The following is a 17,411-nucleotide window of genomic DNA, read 5'->3' as shown; positions in this document are numbered from 1 at the left end:
TAGAACCCGGTGCCCATATGGGATGCCATCGCCACAGGCGGAGGATTAACCAAGTTAGCCATGGCACTGGCCCTTCGAATTTAATTTCATCTAAGACCCATTTGGTGCTCAGTGAAGATGCTCATTTTCTGCTTCTCTCTCCCAGAAATTCTGCTTTCAGAGGAGTTTCATTTTAACCAGCCCCTGGGTGATGGAGAGCTTCCCAGCATGGCCATTGGCAGACGGAAGCTGCGTTGGGGTTAGGCTGATCTGTGAGACAGTCAGGCTTGGAGTTTAGAGCAGTCTCCCCTACAGCAGTGCAGAGGGCAATGTTGCAGATGCCAGGAGCAGAGGCAGGAAGGCCTGTCAGACAGCTGTTAGAATTGCTCAGGCAAGAGGTGCCAAGGGCCCATTCCAGACAGTGACAGCAGAAGCAAAGGGTATTTACAGAATCATTTTGGAGGTGAAGGTGGCAGGATTTGGTGACACTGATTGTGGCAGATTGAAGAACAAGAACATACTGAAAATAGTTCAGGTTTTTAAGCTTATATGACTCAGCAGATCATGGGGCTATTACAAATGTCATGGAGAAAGAGGAAGGGGCAAGTTTGGGAACTAAATAGTCCCATCTAAGGGCCAGTCAAGTTGCAGATGTCTGGGAGGGGCCCTACAGCTTTTCTTGCGTTATAGTTTGTACCTGCACAAACTCACACCTGTCTGTTGCAGACTGCTGTAAGGCACAAATCTGACCTTGGAAATTGGCATTTGCCTCACTCTCCTGGCGTATAATTAGTTAGGATAGAAGGAGGCAGCTCTACAATAGCCTTTTTTTTTTTTTTTTTTTTTTTGACAGGCAGAGTGGACAGTGAGAGAGAGAGAGACAGAGAGAAAGGTCTTCCTTTGCCGTTGGTTCACCCTCCAATGGCCGCCGCGGCCTGCACGCTGCGGCCGGCGCACCGCGCTGATCCGAAGCCAGGAGCCAGGTACTTCTCCTGGTCTCCCATGAGGTGCAGGGCCCAAGCACTTGGGCCATCCTCCACTGCACTCCCTGGCCACAGCAGAGAGCTGGCCTGGAAGAGGGGCAACCGGGACAGAATCCGGCACCCTGACCGGGACTAGAACCCGGTGTGCCAGCGCCGCTAGGTGGAGGATTAGCCTAGTAAGCTGCGGCGCCGGCCACAATAGCCTTCTAACCTACTTTTCAGAAGGAAAACTTATGATCACATGGTGAAAGACAAATTCAGTTTCTATAGTTGTAAAGCAAGTTATGCTTCTGTGTGTCCTGTGACTCTAAGAGAAATCCCAGATTTCTAGGAAAACCTAACCAACATGACGTTTCAACCACACCACCCCCTCGGCTGCTGCTGTGCTACTGCGCCCCCACACAAACTTGCTGTAAGTGTCCTTGCCTCAGGGCACATACGTTTTATTTTTGCCTTTTTTCTTTGAGTCCGGGGCCATGGTGTGGTCTCATCCTGGAAACTAATTACTTGAACATGGTAAGCAAAATAAGTCTTTTCAAAATTAATTTCATTAATGCATCAGAGGCTTCTATTCTAGCAGCTCTGAACTAGATCTCAGTCTCTCTCTCTCTCTCAGGCTCATTCCTGCTCTCCATTCTCCATTCTGTTCTCTCTCTCTTTCTCTCTCTCTCTTTTGACAGGCAGAGTGGACAGTGAGAGAGAGAGACAGAGAGAAAGGTCTTCCTTTTGCCATTGGCTCACCCTCAAATGGCCACTGCCGGTGTGCTGCGGCCGGCGCACCGCGCTGATCCGATGGCAGGAGCCAGGTGCCTCTCCTGGTCTCCCATGGGGTGCAGGGCCCAAGAACCTGGGTCATCCTCCACTGTACTCCCGGGCCACAGCAGAGAGCTGGCCTGGAAGGGGGGCAACCCCATTCTGTTCTCTTGATGACTTCCCTCTTCCCATCTTCCCTCTGCCCGCCCCACGTTCAGACTTTCTTGGACAAACTGTTTGAGTCACTAGGGTTCCTGCTAATAGAAATAACCACTGCCTTAGAGAAGGTGATGGTTTCAGGACCAAGGACAGTAGCGCAGGGGTGATGGAGCAGGAGATTACACTTGAGGAGGGATTTCTGTACGTCACAGGTGTTCCTCAAGCATGAAAGTGACTCATTGATGTGCATTTCCTTCCAATTGCCATGAACCGAACAGTGTGAATAGTACATTAGCCATCTCAAATGTATGCGCACAACTTTTACTTTCCCTCTTTTACAGGTAGTAGAAAAACAAGTTGATCCTGAAACAATGCTGCTACCATATCTGAGGAAGAAGCGTATCCTTTGCGGAGTGTGTGTGTGTGTGTGTGTGTGTATGTGAGTGTGTGTGTGTATCTATGTATGTAGCTTCAGTGTCCTCATTAGACGATATTGCAAGTACCTTTTGCAGTCACACTGAGACATAGCCTCTGCTGTTAAGATTTTATGTTCATCTTTGAGAAAGTTCTGCCTATTAGTTTTATTGCCAGTGTGCAGTCATGGCTGTCAGAAGAACTGGGTTCTATCTGCTGTCTGTTTTGGCACTAAATATATTGTGTAAAATGGAGAAACAAGCCATGGGAACTAAAGCAATGGATATTGAAACGGCTTCATTAAGCATCCATTAGAATTAAGATGCACAATATTTACACTGTATCTTCAAGGACTAATCACCGGGCCCATTAGGGGAAGTGAGCACAGAAGTCTCCTGAAATGAAAGTAAAACAAAAATGGGGAAATTAAGCCTGAAAATGTTTCCCTGGGAAAACTCTCTAAATAAAAGCCATATACGGAATGGATTCTCGTCTGCTATGCATGAACTCCAGTGAGCTTCCGGAGGGATGTAGACTGTTTTAAATTAGACACAGAATTATGGAGCAATGGGAATCTGTACATTTTTCCTCTGACAAAAATTAAAATTCCCCATAGAGCATATGAGTCTAAAATCAGAAATAACTATCTTTCAGACATCACGGGTATGTTCCTGAAGGTCATTCAAGATCTTTGGATGTGAAAACAGTGAACACTGACCTTCTGGTTATCCTTGGTACCCATATATAAATTTATAGTTTGGTTCACTGTGAATGACTAAACGCCCTCCCCCACCCCATAGTAGTAAACAATTAGAAGATAGAAGTTTGATTTGTTCTCATTGTGTTAATTCAGGTTCTCCAAGAAGCAGACATCAAAAATAAGATTAAATGTGTGAGGGCTTTATTAGGAGAAATACCTGTGTTTAAAGGAGATAGGGAGCTTGAAAAGGCTTAGGTAGCCATTAGAACCCAGTGCACATCTGGTAGAGGATACCTGGTGGAAGGGCTCTAGACTGTTGGTCCACTAAGGGACCTTGAAGATCTCAGCCATTGGGGATTGCCAGGGACTCGGTGCCTCTCCAAGGACTAAGTCTTTGTTGGGGAGCCATACATAGGAGGCAGGGTCTTAATGAAAACATGGCTAATTGATTTCATTTTTTAAAAATATTTTTATTTATTTGAGAGGTAGAGTTACAGACAGAGAGAGGGAGAGACAGAAAGAAAGTCTTCCCGCTGATTCACTCTCCAGATGGCCGCAACAGCTGGAGCTGCGACAATCAGAAGCCAGGAGCCAGGAGCTTCCTCTGGGTCTCCCTCGTGGGTGCAGGGGCCCAAGGACTTGGAACATCTTCTGCTTTCTCAGGCCATTAGCAAAGAGCTGGATCAGAAATGGAGCAGCCAGGACTAGAACCAGCACCCATATGGGATGCCAGTGCTAAAGAGGAGGCTTAGTCTACTACGCCACAGCTCTGGCACCAAAGGATGATTGATTTCAAAGCACAGTAGGTCCCTTGGTTAGTTACCTACCCTCCCTGTGGGAGGTTCCCTGTGAGATGCAATTCCATGCCTGTCATACTCAGTCCAAGGGCAGGTTGATCCAAGGGTAGGTTGGAGCAGTCCAAGGGTAGGTTGATCCGAGGGTAGGTTGGAGCAGTCCAAGGGTAGGTTGATCAGGACTAGTAGAATCATGTCACAACATAGCAGGGAGCCAAGTTAGGGAGTCCTTCTCTCTTGTTGCCTCAGCATCCTCAGCTTGCAGCTGCCTTCTCACAGAAATGACTAAATGAGGTCCAGCCATGGTATCTGACTCCCAGCAAACAGGAAGAAGCAAAGGATGAAGGTGGAGGCCTGGTTCTTCCCTGGAAGACATTTCCCTATTAAAAGCTCGACATCAGTCCATGACAACGTTGTCAGCACACCCTCCGAGCTGCAGAGGAGGCTGGGAAGTAATATTTATTCTGGGTAGCCAAGCGTGTAGCTGAAAATTGAGGTTTTGTTTCTAAAGGGCTAATGAGAGAATGATTATCTGAGAACAAGTAGCAGTCTCTGCCACTGAAAAGCACAGAAACATGGCAAACGTGGCTGATGCGATGCAGCTATTCCGAGAGTGGTTTGTAATTTAGTGTTTGATTTTGTGTTTCAGTACCGACATGGATAGGTGCAGTATACTCATAGCTTCAAATGTTCGGATCATAGGCTTTTCTGTTTTTTTCACTATGGCCCCATTTTGGGGGCAAAAAATGTCCCCTTCTTTTCAAATGGAGGACACATGATATCACACAGAAGGAAATGAAGAATGTATGAGATTATATATGACAGCTTCTGTATTATAATAGCAGCTGAGGTGTATATCATCTGATAAATATGTGTTGCACTTAAGTATACATTTAAGAGCCTATGATGGTGCTCTCTGCTAAGGTAAGGGCTATTCTAGAAAGAGAGCTACAAAGAACACATTTTCTTTAACAACACTTCTTCCAGTGCGACTCACAGGAACCAAGTATGGCTGCGGAGGGGGAGGCTGTGGGGCCTGCACAGTGATGATCTCAAGATACAACCCCGTCACCAAGAAAATAAGGTACCTGTAGCAGAATCCAGAAATGTCAAATTTTTGTAGTTTTGAGCTTTGCATTATTTATTTATTTAGTGAATAGATATTGAGTATTTAGTCCATGAAAAGAACTACACTAGGCACTGAGGGTACAATGATGATCCAGACATATTTTCCCAGGAATATGAATGGCTAGGAAAAAAGGGTACCATAACTGGGGTACCACATGATCAAAGAACTGCCCATCGCAAGTTGAAAAGGCTGCCTGCTTCCCTCTGCTGTCTGGGCAGGAAAGGCAGAGTAATTGCTGATAGAGCACCGAGCCATCATCACACTCTGGTATCACTGTGGCAGCCGCTGACTGTCTCCCTGCTCCCACACAGCACTTTCTCAAGTACAAGAGCCAGAGAGCTCCGTCTCAAGCACAAATGCAGTGGTATCTTTCTCCTGCTTAAAAACCACCAACAGCTTCCCACTGTGCTTAACATTTCTTTTTGTTTGGCATTTATCCTTCTTGAAGTTTGCCAAGTTCCTTAGAGCTGTGGGCTGCTGTCTTTTATCAGCTTTGGAAACCTCTCAAGGCTTTAAATGTCTCTCGCTCGCTTGCTCGCTCGCTCTCGCTCTGTCTCCCTCTTCCTTCTGGGACTGAACTGCCTTCTGAACGCTGAGGGGGCCTTCCCTGCTCCACAGCCTGACTGCCGGCTTGTTACTCTGCTGTCTCCCCTGGCGTGCTGTGGGAGGTCTCTGGCAGCCATGCTGCCCTACCTTCCGCCTCTAGGGGGTGGCAGCTTCCCTGTCTTCCGCAAAGGCTGAGTGCCTCTGCCTTCCACGTCTCCACCACTCTTCTTTGAAAGCTCACATGTAGGGAGAGGTTTTCCCAGCTCCCCTTCCCTGCCCTTGGCTTTGGGCACAATCCCCAGCACTCCGTGAACTAGCAGGGAAGGCTCTGTGGAGAATGCAGTCCCACTTTGTGACGTCAGCCGCCATGGAGAGTGTGTCGAACGCTGGGCTGATTTCTCCTTGTTCGGTCCTAGGAAGACTCCCCCTCCTTTCACCACAGGAAGAGAACACTGTGTCTCAGGGATGTGGGCAGCTGAAGGGCTTGTCATGTAACACAGTTTGGTGTAACTCAGTTTCTTATTCACTCAGCATCTGGTGATATTTTTTTGAAAATATGATGATGTGACAAATATGAGTTGTCTGTATTTTAGAATGCGAGGGAAGTGGTGATCTCTTACCACTTCCTACATCTGAACTGAAAACCCAATGGCCATTGAGTCAGGACTCGAACTTCTTCCCTTTACCCTGAAGCTTTGTCATTGCCTGCCTGGCCTGTGCCTATCTCTAACCTTAAATAATCCTGTATCCCCACATTCACTCTGCTCCATCTCACAGTCTCTCTCTGCCCTCTTTCTGCTGTGCACAAACCAGATTCCTTCTCCGCTCAATGTGTATGTGTGTGTGTGTGTGTGTGTGTGTGTGTGCCACCCCTCTGCCTTTTGTGCCTGCCACCTTCAGATCATCCAGGTTTTAGCAAAACCAATATGTTCTCAACCTTCATTGATCGTTTATAAATAGCTGGGCCCCACCTCACCTTCACAGCTCTCTATTACCTTGGCCTATGTTAGTTTATTTTAAAGTTTGTGAAAAATGAAAGTAAGTATAAGTTTATTGTGGTAGAAAAGCATTAGAAACCCATGCATATGAGGGGTCTTTAAAAAGTTCATGGAAAAAGCATGCTGTAGAAAAACTATGTATGGATTTCAACTTTGTAAACCGAAATAAACTCATTTTAAATTCCATTTTCCATGAAATTTTTGAAATATTCTCATATGTATGCATATGCATGAATTATCTGTGTGTATATATATATATATACACACATATATATTCTCCTCTTTGAAAACAAATATACCCTTTACAAGGACAGAGATTTTATCTGTCATATTCATCAGTGAATCCTTGCGTTGGAAACTGCATAACACAAAGTAGACACCCAAAAAGTATCCACTTCTATTTTAAATAAATATCCTTTCAATATTTCTTTTGCATGTCTATTTCTGTGGGTGTGTATATATGTGTATATGTGTACATATGTGTGTGTGTACATATGTGCATGTATAAAATTACTATGTGTACTGTTTAAAAGCCTGCATATTTTTCTTAACTTCTCATTTGTATGTTTTCAGATTGATCTAATTTTTATTGTTGTGTTTGTTCCATCTTTTGGAGCTACCAAAATCAATCCCCAAGTAGTGATCACTTGTATTATTTTTAGCTTTTCTTATTATCAGCCATACATCACTGAACATTCCTAGAGACATGTTTCTGTCTATGGCTGTTTCCTCGCGAGACAGTCACAGAGGTGGAATTGTGGAGTGAAAGCGCATGTGCCTTCCAAAGACTTTATGTCTTTCAGCAGGATGTCTCCCAGCTCTGGCAGAGCTCAGTTTGCATCCCTGTGAGCAGAAGATGAGCCCCACTTTCCCACACCTTTGCTAACAATACATATTATAATTTTGAAAACATTTTTGTTCTCTTTGATTGAGATGGTATTTCGTATTGCTTGATTTGAATCTTTCTTGGTTTTCAAGATTGAACTTTCCTTTTATGTATCTATTGGCCATTTGTGGTTCACTTGGTGAATGAGCACATTTTAGGAGTTATTTTTGCTTGGATATCCTCTGGCAGTGGCTTTGTAGGATTGAATACTGTGTCCTCACCCTACTGCTGCTTTTGAAGCAGGACACTAAGTCCATTTTATTGCACAATCAGTCCCTGGTCCATCCTCCGCCTGGAAGGTGGCTTAAGCTGTTGGTGGGTGGTTGGTCACCTGTGACTAGGGAATACCAGTCCTCCATTCAAGAAGAACAAAGTTAGTGGACATGATTCTGGAATTCAAGTGAAGAGGTCTAATTTTAATCCTGCCACTGCTACTTCAGCCTCAGTAAATCACTCTTCTCCTTAGAGTCTCCCGTAAGATGGGTGTGAGCTAAGGATGGAATGTGTGTGCAAAGCTTGGGGACCGCGTATGAAACCTGCCCTGCTGGGTGCTCAGTGAGTGCTCTGTCCTCTTTCCCACTGGATACGTTGCAATTTCTCATTTGTGCTTCTCTCTGTAACCCGAAGACATTACCCAGTCAATGCCTGTCTGACCCCCATCTGTTCTCTGTACGGTGCGGCAGTCACTACAGTGGAAGGCATAGGAAGCACCACAACGCGACTTCATCCTGTCCAGGTGAGCTGCGCCCCTTCCTTGTAGGGAGTCCGTGCTTCAGAAATCATCAAGGACACAACGAGTCCCTGAGACTCCGAGAGCAGCAGTCTGGGCCCTGCCGCCTGGTCATTGCTGATGATAAGGGTGCCACAGTGGGACGTGTGGTGTGAGGTGGATTTCTTCTGAGAGGATTCGTTCTGAGAGGAGGAGCGTGGTGGGGGCAAGAGGCCCACGTGGAGTCACCACACAGACCCCGGGAGCTGGGTGAAAGCGGGCCAGAGGCGAGCAGCCCGCAGACTCATTTATTTCAGTTGGTACAACAGCTTATACAGCCAAGGCAGCCAATCCAGTCAAGGGGTGGTCTATGCCCTAACCAATCACAGCCTGTTGCCAGGCAGGCTCTGTTACCAGGTGGGTTTCAAAGCCGTTCCTGAGTAACTGACGCTCGCTTGCCAGCAGCCATCTTGGCATGGCCTTCTCATTCCACCACAGTGTGGGTGCCCAGTCACTAACTAAGGTGGGAAAGATGCTTTTGGAAGGCTAAGGACTTTTTCTAGATGAGGAAAACCAACCCTGACATCGCCAATTTTTTTGTCTTCTGATGAGAAGGGACCTGTCTGTGTGACATCTTCCAAACTCACAGAGAAGCGAAAGCCAGGTACAGGGAAGGAGGTAATGTTCTTGTTCTTTACAAAGTGGAAAGTAACATAATTTTAAAGCTGAATGACAATCTTAGCCACCAAAAGGATTATTTATTAAACTGTGAGCTTGTTCACTGGACACGTGGTAAGAATTGTCATGGTATCTTGAGGCTTTTCTCCTAAAGCAACACCTGGTAGAGCTTTTGCCGCCAGCAGAAAGCTGCCTTCAGACTCCTCATTTCTTTAAATCCTTCATCCATTGCCTACAAAAATGACCTTGCTACCTGTCTGTAGTAGTCTAGCAAGGGTTAGTGAGGAAGAGAGGACGGAAGAGGGAAAAGAGAGCAGGAACACAGATAATGGCCAAACCTTGTCTTCTGTCTGCTTGGAGGAATCTTGGGTCTGTTTGCTTTCTGTGAAACCTTATTACCTAGTCCTAGGGGGAGAGCATTCTGCCAGGATACCTTTGTGAGATTCAGCCACACAGAGCTACAGACACCTTCATTCCGTAACTCCTGCTCTCGTTGCCACGTGTTGCCAGAAGACAGCTCCCAAAAGGGACTTATTTTTGGAAGTTGCTCTCCAAAGAGAAATTGCTAAGGGGAAAATTCTATGGGCAAATAAAGGCGATAGTTCCTTGTTGACTTGGATTAACAGTGGAACTTTGTAAACGGCCATGAACTAGAGCATTCCTACACTACTAGGCCGGTAAAAGGCACTCAAGAAATACTTGGAGATTTTGAAGTGTTCATTTCTCAACTGGAGTCCTTTGGTTCATTTCTCTGAAGAACTTCCTTTATCTCTGTGACTCACAACCTTGGCTGCACGTTGAAACCCCCTGGGAACCGAAGAGCCTGTGCCTCCCAGCAATTCCGAGGCAGTTTGCCTAGGGTGCCGCTTCGGCCTGGGGATTCTTTTTTTTTTTTTTATTTTTTTATTTTATTTTTTTGACAGGCAGAGTGGACAGTGAGAGAGAGAGACAGAGAGAAAGGTCTTCCTTTGCCGTTGGTTCACCCTCCAATGGCCGCCGCGTCTGGCGCACTGCGCTGATCCGATGGCAGGAGCCAGGAGCCAGGTGCTTTTCCTGGTCTCCCATGGGGTGCAGGGCCCAAGCACCTGGGCCATCCTCCACTGCACTCCCTGGCCACAGCAGAGAGCTGGCCTGGAAGAGGGGCAACCGGGACAGAATCCGGCACCCTGACCGGGACTAGAACCCGGTGTGCCGGCGCCGCAAGGCGGAGGATTAGCCTGTTGAGACACGGCGCCGGCCTCGGCCTGGGGATTCTTAAGCCCCCTGGTGATTCCAAAGGCTAACAATCTCTGCCTTCAGTGAGGCTCAGAAGCTGGAGAGGCCCACAAGTGGGAGGCAGGTGGGACAAGGGGAGCATTCAGAGACCTGGTCTCCAGCTTTAATGTGCACACGAATCCCTCGTGGTTCTTGTTCAAATGCAGGCTCTGATGCAGTGGGTCTGAGTGGGATCCAGGGTTCTGCATATCTAACCTCTGTGCTTCCAGGAGAGGATTGCCAAGTTTCACGGCACCCAGTGTGGATTCTGTACCCCGGGGATGGTGATGTCCATGTATGCACTGCTCAGGAACCATCCGGAGCCCACTCTGGATCAGCTGGCTGATGCCCTTGGAGGTAGGTTATGTGTGTATGTATTTATTTATTTACTTATTTTTATCTGAGAGGCAGAGACAGCTAGAGAGAGAGCACCCATCTGCTGGTTTACTCCCCACATGCCCACAATGGCCCCAGACCAGGGCTAGGAATTCAATCCAGGTCTCCCGTTTGGGTGGTGGGAACAATTACCTGAGCCATCACTGCTGCCTGCCAGGGTCTGTATTTGCAGGGGGCTGGAATCAAGAGCCAGAGGTAGGTTTGAACCCAAGTGTTCTTGTGTAGGAAGTGGGCGTCTTACTTTGCCTCTAACCACTAGGCTAACTGCCTGTCCCTGTGTGTATATTTTTAAATGATGATGACAGCAACAGCTAAAGTTGGACAGCTACTGCATGCCACACAATGTATTAAATGCTATTCAAAATATCTTATTTAAACATCACAGTAACTTTATAAGTAAGATAGATGCTATTATTACCCCCACTTTATAAAGAAATGGAGAGTTGGAGAATTATTTATTCTGTTATGCCACCAATTCATTCTAGTGAGGATTCAAACCAGATTCACACATTACCTTTGACTGATACACCCCTATTTCTAATGTTTCTTTTAATCTGTGAGTCTCCTTCCTTTTTCTTGTTTGCTTTTTTGTATAAGCATTAAAAAGCCAGATTATTCATTTATTGTTAAAATGAGAATCGTTATAGCTACACACTGCTCTCTACACATTCTCTCTAATTGGGTAGGTGCTAGGACCATAGTAAGCATCAAAGAGCTGTTGATGACTACAGCATGAAGTCAAAGAGACTGAGGTCATTTGATGGTACTTACTTCAAAGGACTGACCTTCTGCCTACTTAGGCTTGCACAAGTGACAGGTGCATCTCAGAATGTAGAGTACTTAAGGGTAATTTATGAATCATAAAGATTCCTGGGACCCATCCCCAAGGAGCTTGACTCAATGGCTTTGTTTTTTTAATTAAGACCTCCGACTTGGGGATGAAAGAAGTACATGGAATCCCTGTGAGGGAAACACTGGCTTCTTGAGTTAGTGTTAAATCAGTGGTGCTCTCAGTTGCTTCTGAAGGTTAGGACTACCTTTGCTGCTGTAGTGTGCCTTGTAGCTTTCTATCAACTGAAGCTTAACTCTCATTCTCTTCCTCCCTCCCCCCCCCCCCCCCGCAATAAACTGATAACTGCCACAGTGAGTATCAACAATGAGTTTTTCCCTTTAATAAATGGGACATAGAAGGTCTCCCACTTGGAACAACATGGGTGGACCTGGAGGATGTTATACTAGGTCAGATAAGCTAGATATAGAAGACCAAATACTACTAGACTCCACTTATATCAGGGACCTAAAGCAGTCGGATGTGCGGAAGCAGAGGGTGCAGTGGTGAGTACCAAGGGCTGGGGAAGGGGGACATGAGGAGGTATTGGCCAAAGGGACCAAAGTTTCAGCTGTACAAGATGAAAGGGGCCTAGAGATCAATAGTACATGCTAGTTCCTGCAATTGTGAGTACCGTATTCTATACTTCAGCACTTGCTAAGATGAAGGATCTTCTGTAAAGTATTCTTATCACTAAAGGAACAAATGAGAAGCTAAATAAATAAATGGCAGGAGAAAGCTTTTAGAGGTGATGAATATGGTGATGGCATTGACTAAGGAGGTGACTTCAAGGGAATACACTTATCTCTGAACGCATTAAGTTGTATAGATAGGTTTGTGTGGGGAGCAATCCGGACTAGACTAAGTTGCTCGAATTAGGACTTATTCTATGCATCTGCTCTCCCACAATATGGCGCTGGGAGAGAAGTAAACAGCTTCCGCACAGCTGCCTCCAGTTCAACCAATTAACTGTAGGACTTGCTCCTGATTGGAGAGCAGCGTACTCAGCCGAGTTGGGATTGGCGGAGGAGGACCATAAAGGAGGAGAGAAACGGCATGCACCAGGAACATCTATGGGGAACATCTAAGGGAACCCGTGCAGCCCCCGAGAAAGCCGGCCGGCGGTGTGCCGCTCCCCTGCGGAAGTGGGGAATGCGGCCAGGGGGAACTGCCCTTCCACGGAGGTGGAAGGGATAGTAGCCAACCCGGGAAGAACCAGCAGCAAACCCGGGGAGGGCCGAGCAGATGAAAGAACAGCGCAGGGTCCTGTGTCGTTCCTCCACGAAGAGGGGGAGCGACATAATGGTGCCGTGACTCGGATATGAAGCCTAGGCAGGGCTTAGTGTCGTTCCTCCACGAAGAGGGGGAGCGACATAATGGTGCCGTGACTCGGATAGGAAACCTGACTCGGATAGGAAACCTGACTCGGATAGGAAACCTGACTCGGATAGGAAACCTGACTCGGATAGAAAACCTAGGACGGATAGGAAACTTAGGACGGATATGAAACTTAGGAGGAAAGACCGGGAAGAATTGGGAAAATATCGGAGAGAGAGACTAGCAAACAGCCTAGGGAAAAGCCGGACGAAAAAGGAGCCGGAAGAAGCTATTGAAAGCCTAGGCATAGATTCGGATACGGACTACGGGGGGAAGCTGGGAGAAATCTCTAAGGTCGAAAGCGAAAGTGAAAGCTAGAACAAACAGACTCGGACGCGGACTGTGGGGAGAGGCCAGGAGAAATGAGGGAGGAATATCGTTGGAGGAAAGCTTGGGGAAACATACCGGGTAGAGAAAACTGTTAGGGAAATTGAAGCCGCGGGGGGCAGGCCGAGGCGGATACGAAAGCCACTTTGGGATTCTCAAGTTAGCCCGGGAATAGGGGGCGAAAAGTTGAAACTAGAAGCTGAGACGCAAGCCAGGTTGGGATCCGTCTGATTAGCCCGGGGAGCAAAGGACGGGAAGCCAAATCGTGGGGCGGAGACGTACGCTGGGTTGAATTCGCCAGGCTAGCCCGGGGAACTTAGATTGAATCCTAGTGGCGGAGACGCAAGCTACGCTGTGTTACTCGCGGAAGCCGCCGCGTGCAGAGAGAGCACGGGGCGTGAATAGATAGGGAACGCTGGCGTAGGCCGTGGTTCAGACGCGAAAGGGTTAAGCGTGGAGACCGCGGAGCGCGCAAAGCCGGGAAGCCGCGCAGAGAGGCGCGCGGGCTGAAGCGGCGCAGAGCCGGGAACCCGCCGGCGGGGCGAGGTGCCGGAAAGCCGCAGGGATAAGAGAAACAGAAGTTTGGAAGTGAAGTAAAAGAGAAATAGGAATGCTGGAAGATAGAAGTAAAATGGGAGAAATAGGAATGCCCGGAGATAGAGAAATAGAGAGAAATAAGGCCTCCCCTCAACATGCCAATTAGAAGGCTTGGATTCGGTCTGCCCGATTAGTGAGGCGATGAGCACCTGGGCGGCTAGCCGCAGGTCACCGAAGACAGGCACGAATTAACATCAGTAAAGCTTCCCCACAATGCAACAATTAGGAGGCTTGGATTCGGTCTGCCTGATTTAAGGCGGTAAGCGCCAGCAAAGCTCGACCAGAGTATGAGCTGCAGGTCACCGAAGATAGGCACGAACCAACACTAATAAGTCTCCCCCACAATAAGGCAATGAGAAGGCTTGGATTCGGTTTGCCTGATAGGTTTTGTAAACACCTGCAGGCAGTTCTAGCAGAGCAGAGCAGAGCATGCGCTGCAGGGCACCGAACACAGGCACGCATCAGCGCCTAAAAACCTCCTCACAATGGCGAAGAGAGGACCCGGATTCGGTTTTCCTGATTGATAGGACTTGTAAGAGCCTGTGGCAGCTCTAGCAAGTAGAGCAGAGTGTGTGCCGCGGGACACCGAAGACAGGCGCGTATCAACGCTAAAAAATAAAAAGAAAGGGGGATCTGTGGGGAGCAATCCGGACTAGACTAAGTTGCTCGAATTAGGACTTATTCTATGCATCTGCTCTCCCACAATATGGCGCTGGGAGAGAAGTAAACAGCTTCCGCACAGCTGCCTCCAGTTCAACCAATTAACTGTAGGACTTGCTCCTGATTGGAGAGCAGCGTACTCAGCCGAGTTGGGATTGGCGGAGGAGGACCATAAAGGAGGAGAGAAACGGCATGCACCAGGAACATCTATGGGGAACATCTAAGGGAACCCGTGCAGCCCCCGAGAAAGCCGGCCGGCGGTGTGCCGCTCCCCTGCGGAAGTGGGGAATGCGGCCAGGGGGAACTGCCCTTCCACGGAGGTGGAAGGGATAGTAGCCAACCCGGGAAGAACCAGCAGCAAACCCGGGGAGGGCCGAGCAGATGAAAGAACAGCGCAGGGTCCTGTGTCGTTCCTCCACGAAGAGGGGGAGCGACATAATGGTGCCGTGACTCGGATATGAAGCCTAGGCAGGGCTTAGTGTCGTTCCTCCACGAAGAGGGGGAGCGACAGGTTTGTACAACTTTTTATCATCAATAATACATCTATAATGTAAAATAAAGCTTAGCTCTTAAATGTGACTGTAGAGAAAGATTTTGGCTTGGAATCATGTTGTTTGAGTACCTGTCATGTGCAGAGGGCATAGAACTAGTCACGGAGAGGAAGTGCCAATGACTGAGTTGTTAAAATCTGCCTCAAGACTTAACTAAATATTCCAAGTAACTGATGAAAAAAAATCGGACTTTGTAAGTCACATAACTAAAATGCCAAAGATGCCTTTTAAGATGGAATCCTTATTCCCATCATGCTTTTGGCAGGTTGCTTCTATTCAGGTTTCTTGGTCAACTGAGCTGAGTCTTTCTCTTTCAGGTAATCTGTGTCGTTGCACTGGATACAGGCCAATAATTGAGGCATACAAGACTTTCTGTAAAGTAAGTCGAAAGGATCCTGTGGCTGAGTATATTTTTCTCCAGTGAAACCAAACAATAGGGGTTGACGGGTATAATGATGGAATAGCCATTGTCCCTAATACAGGGCTGCTTCTTATCTCAAGCTCTGTAACTGCTGTTTGCTACTTGATCTTGTCCAGGGTACTTACCCTCCATTCGTTAAGCTTGAATGATGGTCATATACAGTCACATAATGAGCCCTGGAACATTTAGATATTGGCTACAGGTCATTGTTTCCAAGAGGTGTTTCCTGTTCTCTGTGTGTGGATCTCACCCACACTCCTGTAGCCCTCTGTGCACATGTGCTATGCACACATGTGGTCACCATATCGTACAATTTCCTATTCCATCTATCTTTTTTTTTTTAAAAAAAGATTGATTTGTTTATTTGAAAGGCAGAGTGATGGGGGAGAGGGATCTTCCGTCTGCTGGTTTACTCCCCAAATGGCTGCATTAGCCAGAGGTAGGCCTGGCCAAAGCCAGGAACCAGGAGCTCCATCCAGGTCTGCCACATGGGGGCAGGGACCCACGTACTTGGGCTGTCTTCCACTGCCTTCCCAGGTGCATTAGCGGGAAGCTGGGCTGGAAGTGGGGCAATCAGGACTCAAACTGGTGCTTCAATATGCAATGCTGGCACTGCACATTTAACTTTAGAAGTTAAACTATGGAATCAGTACATCATGGAACAAAAACAGAGGGATGACTACAAAACTTGTGATATTTAAAATATTAAATGTTATATATCAACAAGTAATCATTATTAATATTTAGTATTTATTGCCATGTGCCACTCTTCAAAATTTCTTATAAGCTCATTTTTTATTTATACTAGCTTAGATGCAAAACACTCTTTCATGCTATCTAGTAATACTGATTCTATACTATGTTTCAGCTGGGAGTCACTCACCTTATCTATTACTTAGCAGAATCAGCAATAAATTCTTGAGGATTTGTGTTTTCATTCATTAGACTTCTGACTGCTGTCAAAATAAAGAAAATGGGTTTTGCTGTTTGGATCAAGGAATAAATGGATTGCCAGAAGTTGAGGAAGAAAATCAGGTTAGTGAAATGTAAAGTTGTTAGAAGGTTTTTTTCATGACATAAGAAGGGGCCGACTTTCTCTTAGGAGGAAAAACTGGCTGCCCTAGGTGACCAGGTTGAATTGTGTTGAAACATTCCCTCTCTCATTGTCATTCCATCTCTAATAAAACAGGAATCTATCCTGGCAACTGTGTCCCTTCTTCCAGACATTAATCCCATTCAAATACCTCTATCTACAGGAGAGAAAACACATTGATCCCTACTGTCGCTTACTTTTTCAAAAGCATTTTTCAAGTCTTTTTTCAAGGGCCAGGAGCAAAGTGAAGATGTCAAGGGAAGGGAAAACAGGCAGAGCTAGTGATGGGAGGGGGCAATTCAGGGAGCCATCCTCGCTCAGTTGTGTCTGGTGCTGCTGTCGCCTCCTCTCCTGTCCCCTGACCCCAGAGAGTGTGCAGGGAGCTGAGCAGAGGGCCACTCTGGCTGGGTAGCCAGAGTCTGTGACTGTGGGGGAGCCTTTGGTTGGGAACTCTGGGATCCTACTGGCCAGCTGACGTTGTCATCTGTTTGCTGTGTGTGACTGCGTGCCTTCTCTTGACCCCTTCCCACGGGGAATTTACAGTGGTTAGACTTACTTGATGACAGTAACTCCTGATACTTTCTCTTTTGAAGACAAGGCCAAACCTCTTCTCAGAAGAGGAGTACCTGCCGCTGGATCCAACCCAGGAACTGATATTTCCTCCTGAGCTAATGGTAAGGAAGGCCACATTCAGCTCATCCTAGAAAAATTCATGGTAAGACCAGCAAGGGCATTTGCATAGGGATTCTTTCAAAAGCTAATTTCCAAATAGATAATACCTGCCTGTCATCCTTGTCTCAAGACCTAATGAGTTTGGACCAAGGAAGAGTTGTAGGAATGAGGGCAGAGTTACCACGAGGAGAGAGTTGAGCTGGCCATACAAGGGGCAGCAGATCGTATCTACGAAAAGTCATGAAATCACAACACATGTAGAAGTAGACATGTTTTCTAATTTCATTTTGCAGGCTTCTTTTTCCATAGAATGATTTTACTAAATTAAGCATGTCAGTGTATTTTGAAACATTAGCATGATTTCCTTTTATATATATATATGGAGTAGAACTCTCCAGAGGAGTAGAACACTGTCATACTTTTGTCCCCAACTCTCATTCCTCATAGAGCTCTTTGGGTCACTTTCACTTCATTTTTTAGAAGATTCGTGTTTGCTCTCTCTGTTT

General features: G+C 46.8%; 1 protein-coding gene across 1 annotated transcript in view; it reads left to right on the top strand.

Moving 5' to 3' along the window:
* The window catches only part of AOX1 (aldehyde oxidase 1), a 74,123-nt gene that overhangs the window by 5,677 nt on the left and 51,035 nt on the right, over positions 1–17,411 (top strand). Inside the window, 7 exon segments of the mRNA NM_001081990.1 lie at positions 2,216–2,273; positions 4,770–4,866; positions 7,969–8,077; positions 10,213–10,339; positions 15,037–15,098; positions 16,086–16,175; positions 16,827–16,907. Coding sequence (NP_001075459.1) covers positions 2,216–2,273; positions 4,770–4,866; positions 7,969–8,077; positions 10,213–10,339; positions 15,037–15,098; positions 16,086–16,175; positions 16,827–16,907 — 624 coding nt within the window.

This window comes from Oryctolagus cuniculus, chromosome 3 (genome assembly GCF_964237555.1).
Source record: "Oryctolagus cuniculus chromosome 3, mOryCun1.1, whole genome shotgun sequence".
NCBI classification, from domain to species: domain Eukaryota; kingdom Metazoa; phylum Chordata; class Mammalia; order Lagomorpha; family Leporidae; genus Oryctolagus; species Oryctolagus cuniculus.
Note: the sequence above shows the minus strand (reverse complement) of the source record. Positions and strands in the feature narration are given on the sequence as shown.